The 10969-nt window shown below is 43.7% G+C and overlaps 1 protein-coding gene across 1 annotated transcript in view; it reads left to right on the top strand.

Moving 5' to 3' along the window:
• Nucleotides 1–10969, top strand: part of spata1 (spermatogenesis associated 1) — a 64896-nt gene that overhangs the window by 46624 nt on the left and 7303 nt on the right. Inside the window, exons 6-10 of the mRNA XM_043700118.1 lie at nt 2212–2353; nt 2455–2509; nt 6102–6216; nt 7216–7341; nt 9179–9357. Coding sequence (XP_043556053.1) covers nt 2212–2353; nt 2455–2509; nt 6102–6216; nt 7216–7341; nt 9179–9357 — 617 coding nt within the window. The remainder of the gene's footprint in view (nt 1–2211; nt 2354–2454; nt 2510–6101; nt 6217–7215; nt 7342–9178; nt 9358–10969) is intronic.

Raw genomic sequence — 10969 nt, 5'->3', positions numbered from 1 at the left:
GCACAGACGAACTTCGGAAAACAGAGGAGAACCACCTATACAACGTATTCAAGAAAAACGGATACTCAAAAAATACAGTGCGCAGATTCTTCAAGAACAAACCACGACAAGCAGACCAAACACAGCCAGAAATCCTAACCACCTTACCATACATCAAAGAAGTTTCAGAAATGACAGCCAGACTACTAAGACCCCTGGGAATCCTAGTAGCACACAAGCCCACCAACACTCTCAAACAAAAACTAACAAACTTAAAAGACCCAGTACAACCCATGGACAAAACCAACGTCATCTACAAAATTCCATGCAAGCTCTGCCACAAGCACTACGTAGGACAAACAGGAAGAAAGTTAGCCACCAGGATACACGAACACCAGCTAGCCACAAAAAGACACGACCCTCTCCCTCGTAGCCCTACACAAGGAGGAAAGAAAAACACCATTTCGACTGGGACAACACATCTAACCTGGGACAGGCTAAGCAAAGACATGCCAGAGAATTCCTAGAGGCCTGGTACTCCAACCACAACGCCATAAACAAACACATAGATCTAGATGCCATCTGTCAACCCCTCAGAAAATGTACAGGAAATGACATCACCACAAACCCCTGGAACCCATCCAGAAGGAAGATATAAAATAGAAAGCAGGAGACAACAGCTTCGCTTCCCTTTGTCAACCCCTCAGAAAATGAACAGGAAATGACATCACCACAAACCCCTGGAACTCCATCCAGAAGGAAGATATAAATAGAAAGCAGGAGACAACAGCTTCGCTTCACTTGGAGGTTGCCACTGATGATGTTACCTAACCAGGTAATGAAACGTCTGGATATCAAACCTACAGCTCAGCGAGCAAACCTACACCCTAAACCTCAACCTGAGCTACAAACCTTCACAAACCTTGCAAAAGGTATGTATAGGAGAAAGTGAGGACTGCAGATGCTGGAGATCAGAGCTGAAAAATGTGTTGCTGGAAAAGCGCAGCAGGTCAGGCAGCATCCAAGGAGCAAGAGAATCGACGCTTTGGGCATAAGCCCTTCTTCAGGAAAATAAAAGGTATGGTTATCTCTCAGATTGGAGACAAGTTGAAAGTGGTGTTCCCCGAAAATCAGTGTTGGGACCCTTGCTTTCTCTAATTTTATATAAACGATTTGGGGAGACAGGTGTTGAGGACAAAATCCCTAAATTTGCAGACGATACTGAGATACGGAGAATAGCGAATTATGAGGATGATGCTGAGCGATTTTAGAGGGGCATTAACAAGTAGGTCAAATGGGCAGACACCTGGCAGATAAATTTCAAAGCAGAGAAATGTGTGGCAATGCATTTTGGTTGAAGAAACATGGAGAGACAATGCAGGCTCAATGGGACAACTTTGATGGGAGACTGGGAGAACAGAGACCTCAGGGTTCACGTACATGATTCTCTGAAGGTGGCTGGGCAAGTTGTTGAGGAGGTTGATAACTATAGGTATAGAGTATAAAAACAAGGAAGTGATGCTACATCTCAACAAATCAATGGTTAGACCACATTTGGAGTATATTGTTCACTTCTGCGAATCTTGTTTAAAGAAGGATGTTAAAGCCCTGAGGAGAGTTCAGAGGAGATTTACCAGGGTTTCGATCCAAAACGTTGACTTCCTGCTCTTCGGATGCTTTCAGACCTGCTGTGCTCTTCCAGCTCCGCATCTATTGACTTTACGAGAATGATACCAGGAATGAGGGCCTTTAGATACAGGGAAAGATTAGAGAAATGGGGCTTATTCTGCTTGAAGCAGAGAAAATTAAGAAATGACCTTATTGCAGTGTTCTAAATTATGAACAATCTTGACAAGGTAAAGAAGGATATTCTGTTTCCACTAGTTGGTATGTCAGTAACTAGGGGTCATAATTTCAAGGTTGTCAACAAGAGAGCTGGGAGTGAGATGAGGAGAAACTCCTTTACTCAGAGCCGTACCTATGATTCATTCTGTCTGATTTTCATTTCTTTCACAAAGCCATGGGAATTTAATTCCGAAACTCCAGAAGTCTCTTATTACAATTACAAAGGGAGCTTGGATCAGCTGACTGTTCCAAGTTTCAAACTCAGGCTCAGAGATGTGAGTGCTGCCAATCCATCATTTCTTACTCCTGACAATGTGAAGAAGTTAAACAATTGTTTGAACGCATTTAACCAGTGCTTTGATTGTAAGTGGTATTATTGTTTTGTAGATATTACAGCCAGCGGTGTTGCTCAGATGGACAGTGGTCCAGTTGCAAAACAAGGCAGGAGTAACAGCACGGGCGATTCCGGGCTATCAGAATCATTGGATGAGAAAGATTTGGAATATTGCGAAATCCAAAGAAAGAAGAGGTAATAACCTTCTGATCATTGCTTTCTTTCCACGGTTGCTTCAATGCTCTACCTGTGTTTGAAAACCGTGCTTCAAAATCTATTCCAATTCTGTTTTGCAGTCAGCAAGTAAATCAGGGTCCAGCATCGATCAATGATGGACAGAGAACTGATCAGGTATTGAATGCACTTCTGGTCATGTAAGAAATTTGTTTGTCCTTTTCTGATTGTTTGATTCCCTCACTATCTTACCAAGGTTCTCCACAATCCAGGACAAAGCAACACATTTAATGTGAACCCCACTCAAAACCTTCAATACCCACTCCCTCCAGTGCTGATGAACAGGAGCAGGAGTGTATACCATCTACAAGATGCACTACAGCAACTTGCCAGGACTCCATTGACAGCATCTTCAAAACCCACAACCACTGAGTCATATAGGACAGAAACAGACTTTTCAGTCCAACTCATCTGTGCTGACCATGTTGCCAAACTAAACTAGTCCCACCGGCCTGTGCTTGGCCCATATCCCTCCAAACCTTTTCTATTCATGAATTTATCCAAATGTTATTTAAATGTTGTAACTGTACCCGCATCCACCACTTCCTCTGGTAGTTCATTCCACACGTGAACCACTCTCTGTGTAAAATTTTTGCCCCTCATGTTCTTTTTAAATCACCTTAAAAATATGCCCCCTAGCTTTGGACTTGTCTAGCCTGGCTAGTTACCTTATGTATACCCCTCATGATCTTATAAATCTCTATAAGGTCACCCCTCAACCTCCTATGCTACAGTGAAAAAAGTTCCAGCCTATCCAGCCTCTCTTTATAACTCAAACCCTCCATTCCCAGCAACGTCCTGGTAAATCCTTTCTGAACCCTTTCCAATTTAATATTCTTCCTATAACAGGGTGACCAGAACGGGACACAGTATTCCAGGAGTGGCCTCCCTAACATCCTGTACAACCTCAACATGATGTCCCAACTCCTATACTCAAAGGTCTGAGCAATAAAGGCAAGTGTGCTAAACATCTTCTTAACCACCCTGTCTACATGTGACTCAACTTCCAAAATAATGCCTAGGTCTCTCTGTTCAACAACACTCCCCAGGGCCCAAACATTAACTTTACAAATCCTGCCCTTGTACATTTTTAACCAAAATGTAATATCTTGCACTTAACCAAATTAAACTCCATCTGCCACTCCTCAGCCCACTGGCCCAATTGATCCCTCTAAAATCTGAGATAACCTTCACTGTCCCAGTATACCACCAATTTCGGTGTTATCTGCAAGCATACTAACCATGCCTCCTAAATACTTGTTTATATAAATGACAAATAGCAGTGGACCCAGCACTACTTCCACCTGGAAGGACAAGTTCCTTTCGAAACCACTCACCATTTCGGCTTGGAAATACATTGCTGTTCCTTCACTACTGCTGGGTAAAAATCCTGGAATTCCTGAACAGTGCTGCATATGTGGGAGGGAGGATGATTAGAGGAAGGCGAATTTTGTTCCGCTGTTCAAGAAAGGGATTGGGAAATCCCTGGGAATTATGGACCAGTCAGTCTTACATCTGTGGTCAGCAAGGTACTGGAAACAATTCTGAGAGATTGGATGTATTACTATTTGGAAAAACATTGATTAGAGATACTCAGCATGGCTTTGTGAAGGGCAGGTCATGCCTGCCTTATTGAGTTCTTTGAGGATATGATGAGACAAGTTGACGAAGGTTGAACAGTGGATGTGATGTAAATGGATTTCAGTAAGGCATTTGATAAGGTTCTCCATGGTAAACTCATTCAGAAAGTTAGGAGCTATGGGATACAAGGAAATTTGGCTGCCTGGATACAGAATTGTCTGGCCAAAAGAAGACAGGGAGTGGTAGTGGATGGAAAGTATTCCGTCTGGAGGTCGGTGACCAGTGCTGTCGTGCAGGGGTCTGTTCTTGGGCCTCCGGTCTTTGTAGTTTTTATAAATGACTTGGATGAAGAAGTGGAAGGGTGGGTTGGTACGGTGCCGATGACACGAAGGTCAGTGGTGTTGTGGATAGTGTCGAGGGTTGTTGCAGGCTACAAGACACTGACAGGATGCAGAGCTGGGCTGAGAAGTGGCAGGTGGAGTTCAACCTGGATAAACGCAAAGTGTTTCATTTCAGAAGGTTGAATTTGAATGCTGAAAACAGGGTTAAAGGCAGGATTCTTGGCAGTGTGGAGGAACAGCGGGATCTTGGGGGGCACGTACATAGATCCTTCAAAATTGCCACTGTACTGATAGGGTTGTTAAGAAGGTGTATGGTGTTTTGGCTTTCATTAACAGGGGCATTGAGTTTAAGAGCCATGAGGTTTTGCTTCAGCTCTATAAAACCCTTGTTAAACCACACTTGGAATATTGTGTCCAGTTCTGGTTGCTTCATTATAGGAAGGATGTAGATGCTTTTGAGAGGGCGCAGAGGAGATTTACCAGGATGCTGTCTGAACTGGAGGGCATGTCCTAGGAAGAAAGGCTGAGTGCGCTAGGAATTTTCACACTGGAGAGAAGAAAGAAGAGAGGTGACTTGACAGAGATGTACAAGGTAATGAGAGAGATAGAGTAGATAGCCAGAGACATTTCCCCAGGGCAGAAATGGCTGTCACGAGGGGTCATACTTTTAAGACGATTGGAGGAAGGATAGGGGGATGGCAGAGGTAGGTTGTTTACACAGAGTGGTGAGTGTGTGGAATGCACTGCCAGCAGTGGTGGTAGAGTCAGAGACATTAGGGACATTTAAGTGACTGCTGGACAAGCACATGGACGGCAGTGAATTGAGAGGTGTGTAAGTTAGATTGATCTTAGATTAAGATAAATGCTCGGCACAACACCGTGGGCCAAAGGGCCTGTACAGTGCTGTACTGTACTATGTTCTATGTGTTGATACAAATTGTACTGCAGCGATTCAAGAAGGTGACTCACCAGTACCTTCACAAGGTCAGTTAGCACTGGACCAGAGGGATCTCAGGGTTCTTGTCCTCAGATCTCTGAAGGTGGCACGGCAGGATAATACTCTAGTTAAGAAGCATATTTGCCTTTATCAGTCAGGGCATAGATAATAAGAGAAGGGAGGTGATGTTGGAACTGTGTGGAACTTTGGTTAGGCCACAGCTGGAGTACTGTGTGCAGTTCTGGTGACTACACTATAGGAAGGGTGTGATTGTACTGGAGGGGGTACAGAGGAGATTCACCAGGATGTTGCCCAGGATGGAGCAGTTCAGCGATAAAGGGAGGCTGGTGAGCTCAGGTTTTCTATGGAGCAGCGAATGTTGAGGGGGTTCTGGTAGAAGTGTATAAGATTATGAGGGCCATGGACAGGGTGAATACAAAGCAGCAGTTCCCCTGGTTTGAAGAGTCAAGAACAAGGGGACAGAATTTTAAGGTTGGAGACAGAAGGATGAGAGGGGACTTGAAATTGTTTTTGAAGGTGGTGGGACTCTAGAATGCACTGGTTGAGGTGGAAACCTCCCAATCTTTAAGAAGTGTTTGGATGAGCACTTGCAATGATGTACCATTGGATGTTATGGACCTAGTGCGGGGAAGTCGGGCGAATGTAGATTTCGAGTTCTTGTTTCTGCAGACGAAGTGGGCCAAAGGGCTTCTCTATACTATATGACTCAATTCTATGACTATAAATGTTGTTTTTATCAGTGACACTTACACCCATGAAAGAATATTAAAAAAAGATGGATTTTGCCCTCACCTCTGCCTGTTTTATTGTGTTTCTTTTTGCCATGTAGATGCAGAATGATGGTCATTTGACAGTTATGAAGAACTATTCCCTGCCTCCTCCTCCACCTCCACCTCCACTAGATCTCAACCTCAGAGCCCAATTTGAGTCAGTCCCAACAGAGAGTAAGTACCTGCTGTCATTTCTGATTTATTACCATTTCCAGGCAAGACTGAGGGTATTAGATCTGTTTTTAAGGGAAAGCTCTATCAAGGGATAGGGACAAAGCTGGGGAAAGAAGCTGAGGCACCATTAGCCATGACGGAGCAGCACAAAGGGGCTGAATGGTCTCCTCTTGCTCCGATGTAGCAGCATATAAGGACCAAGTGGAGTACTGTAACCATTCAGAAAAGTTGTGCCTCATTTCTCTCAATTGTGAAAAATAACCAAGAGCTGGTTGGGAGGACCCATTGCAAATGTAGCTAGCTTCCCCCGTCCCCCACCACCTCCCACAGTGAGGTGGCCAATCTTTAATAAGTGTTTTTGTTTCTGGGAGAAGAGAGGATGAAGGTGGAGATAAAATGGTGACCCTTTGTTGTACATTTTGTGATCGAAGTCAAATTGGTGGATGTTAGTCTTTTACAAAGCGACAAAAGAGATGGGGCCAATTGGACATTTCCTTTACAGTATGACACTTGAGTTCATAAAAAATAGGGGAAAGAGATGGCCATTCAGCCCATTGAACCAGTTTCACCACTCAGTAAGAGCACGGCTTATTTGATAGCAGCTTTAGAGTCATAAAGATGTACAGCACGGAAACAGACCATTCAGTCCAACACGTCCATGCCGACCAGATTTCCTAACCTAATCTAGACCCATTTGCCAGCACTTGACCTATATCCCTCTAAACCCTTCCTATTCATATACCCATCCAGATGCCTTTTAAATGCTGTAATTGTACCAATCTCCACCAGTCCTCTTGCATAAGCCTTGACTCCTTCCTTATGCTTGAAACTAAAATGGGCACTGCACTTTGTGATGTACTTGGAATCATTTCAGCTACATTAGATGCAATTGCAGTGTTTCCGTGCTGTACATCTCTATGACTCAAAGTATTTTCCATTCTTTTAGTTTAGAGGAATTTGCATTATTCTGAGTATGATGTGGCATTTTTTGTTTTAAAGAGGAGCAGCTGATTGCCCAAATAAATGCAACAAAACAGGAGAGAAAATGCCTTGAGAGGACAAGGGAAGAACTTGTAAAGAAAGCAAAAGGATTATTAGCACAGAATCAATTACGGAGGAACCAAGGTAAGGGCTAATCAATGCTCTCAATTCTCAAAGGCTATTCAAAACAATGTACTCCAGGACGTTTACAGCCATTGCAGTACTTTTGAAGTGGCAGTCCTTGTTAGAAATGCAGCATCAATTCGCTCACAGGAAGCTGCCTCCCCCCTGCCTCCCACAAACACGCACACGCACACGCACACAACCCCCACATGCACACATCAACACGCACCCCTCAGGCCCCCAAACCCCCCAAACACACATGCGTGTACACACACACAGCCCCACACACACACACACACACACAGGCATACACACAGTAACTGGACAATGGTCGGAAAGTGTTTTTTTGATGGTTATTGGGGTTGACACTGGGCAAAACCCCCATTGCCCTCTGCAAAAATGATCACATGGGATTCCAGCTCCCTGCCAGAGAAGGCCCATGGGACCAGGGCTTCAATCTTCATCTGAAAGGCAGACCAACTGAGAGTGCAGTTCTCTGTCGGAACTGCATTGGAAGGGTCCGAGTCCTTGGTGTGAGGGGAAGAGCTAGTCACCCATGTTCTCTTACTCAATGACATAGATGCTCAGTCCATTAAGGTGTCATTATTATTCTGTGATTAACATTATGAAACTCTAGCACAGTTTGATTGATTGATTAACTTATTGTTGTCATATGTACCAAGAAACCGTGAAGTGTTGTTTTGCGTGCTATTCAGGTAGATTAGGTAAAAACAATGACTGCAGATGCTGGAAACCAGATTCTAGATTAGAGTGGTGCTGGAAAAGCACAGCAGTTCAGGCAGCATCTGAGGAGCAGGGAAATCGATGTTTCGGGCAAAAGCCCTTCATCAGGAATGAAGCTTCAGGATGCTGCCTGAACTGCTGTGCTTTTCCAGCACCACTCTGTTCAGGTAGATTGTACCATACAACGTGCATCAGGATAGCAGAACAGAGTGCAGAATATAGTGTTACAGCCACAGAAAAGGTGCAGAGAGAGACATCCGAATTAACATTTGAGAGGTCTATTCAGAAGTCTAGTAGCAGTGGGGAAAATAATCTGTTCTTGAATCTGTTCATATGTGTATTCAAACCTTTACATCTTGTGTCTGATGGAAGAGAGTGGAAAAGAGTATAACTGGTGTGGGAGGGGAGGGCTTTTTGATTACTCTAACAACTTTGCCTAGCTCATGTCTAAGTTGCTTGAATGGACTAAAGCAATACTTGAACCTTTAATTATTAGAAGGAATCAACTTCTCAATGAATCAGAAACTCCTGAAGTTCTTCGTAACTCAGTCACACTTTATCCAATTGCCACTTCTTTCAGGAGTAGACCATTGAGCCCATCATGATCTTATTAAACGGTAGAGTAGGCTTGATGGGCCAGATGGCCTACTCCTCCTCCTATTCCTTATTTTCTAATGTCTGTAAGGCTGCGTCCCATCTTGAGTCACAAAGTCTAAGTGATGGTAGAGAGAAGGAAAGAAAATGATGCAGGGTCCTGTATTCCAGATTCCAGGACTCCATGGAATGTCCTGCCTCAAACATCTGAGGTCAAAAATCAGGGCTATTTGATCACATGACCAAAGATGGCAGAAACACATGATCCCGAATGGCCACTCATCTTTGAAATGAGGGTTCCAGTTCCACAGCGTGTAACTGAGCAGACAATCTGTGACAAATAATCCAATTGATGTACATCCATCAAAAACAGATGATCCGGTCGTTGTTACATTTCTGTTTCGGGGAGCTTGCTGTGTGTAAATTGACTGCTGCGTTTCCTAATGACAGCGACAGCTATTCTTCAGTGAGGCTTTGTTGTCCTGTGTTGCTGATGGGCCCTTGTTCTTCTGTCTGACAGTTCGCAATAGTTGGAAGAAGAAATACTTTGAATCGAAGAAGCTGACCGTTCCTCTGGAAGAAACATCATGCAAGTTGCGGAAGGAGCTGGAGGAGTATTACCTGAAACTGCTGCACCACCTGGAGGCCCGGGACTTGAGAAAAAGGCCCAGAAAGTCAACTGGTGCTGGCAATCCCAAAGTAAATGCTGCTCATTTTGACAATCCATCCCCTGTGATCATATAGAGTCATAGAGATGTACAACATGGAAACAGATCCTTCAGTCTAACTTATCCATGGTGACCAGATATCCTAAATTAATAAGTCCCATTTGGCCCATATCCCTCTAAACTCTTCCTATTCATATACCCATCCAGATGCCTTTTAAATGTTGTAATTGTACCAGCCTCCACCACTTCCGCTGGCAGCTTGTCTCTATATGCACTACACTTTGCGTGAAAAAGTTGCCCATTTAAATCTTTCCCCTCTCATATATTGAACTGAGAATCACAGAAATATTACAGAGCAGATTGAGGCCATTCCTACTCCAACTCTACCATTCATTTGTGAGACTGCACCTGGGAATACTGTGTGCAATTTTGATCTCTTTAGTTGAGGTGGGGTATGGTTACATTGGAGGCAGTTCAGAGGAGGTTCACTGGATTGATTCTGGAGGTCTCTTAGGAAGGGAGATGGAGCAGTTTAGGCCAATACTGTCTGGAGATTAGAAGAATGAGAGGAGATCTAGTCGAGGCCAATAAGATGCTCGAGGAGATTGACAAAGTAGACATAGAAAGGATGTTTCCTCAAGTGGGACAATCAATAAGAGACCATAATTTTAGGATAACACGGAGCAGGTTCAAAACAGAGATGAGGAGAAATGGCTTCTCCCAAAGAGTCAGGTTACAGTGGAATTCACTCCCTTAGAGTGCGATGGATGACAATGAATAAATTTGAGGAGGAGATAGATTTTTAATGAGTAATGGGTTACAGAGTTATGGAGAGTAGACAAGAAAGTAGAGTTGAGGCCGAGATGAGTTCAGCCATGATCGTACTAAATGGCAGAGCAGATTAGAGGGGCAGAATGGCCTACTGCTGCTCCTAGCTCTTCTGTTCTTATGAATGTCATTATTCCATGTTTTTACTTATCTTAACATGTGTTGGCATTATACAGTAATTGCCCAGACATACAATGGGGATAACTGTAAGTACAGAGGAAGGGGTAACTGGATAATAAGAGAAAAATGCTGCATTCATCTCTCTAAACATTCATAAAATAAATTAGAATGGGTTTGGAAAATCAGAAGTTAGACCATAAAACCATAAGACATAGGAGCAGAAATTAGGCCATTCAGCCCAGCAAGTCTGCTCCAGTAATCAAAAATGGCTGATAGGTTTCTCAACTCCATTCTCCCACTTTCTCCACTTGATCCCCTTGACAAACAAGAACCTATCTACCTCAGTCTTAAATATACTCAATGACCTGGCTCCCAAGCCGTCTGTGGCAATGAATTCCATAGGTTCACCACTCTCTGGCTGAAGAAGTTTCTCCTTATCTCTGTTCTAAAAAGTCTTTCCTTCAGTAAGGCGTTCGACAAGGTTCCCCACGGGAGACTGGTTAGCAAGGTTAGATCTCATGGAATACAGGGAGAACTAGCCATGTGTGTACAGAACTGGCTGAAAGATAGAAGACAGAGGGTGGTGGTGGAGGGTTGTTTTTCAGACTGGAGGCCTGTGACCAGTGGAGTGCCACAAGGATCGGTGCTGGGCCCTCTACTTTTTGTCATTTACATAAATGATTTGGATGCGAGCA

Source organism: Chiloscyllium plagiosum, chromosome 11 (genome assembly GCF_004010195.1).
Source record: "Chiloscyllium plagiosum isolate BGI_BamShark_2017 chromosome 11, ASM401019v2, whole genome shotgun sequence".
NCBI lineage: Eukaryota > Metazoa > Chordata > Chondrichthyes > Orectolobiformes > Hemiscylliidae > Chiloscyllium > Chiloscyllium plagiosum.
The sequence above is the reverse complement of the archived record's forward strand: the minus strand, read 5'-3'. Positions and strand labels throughout refer to the sequence as shown.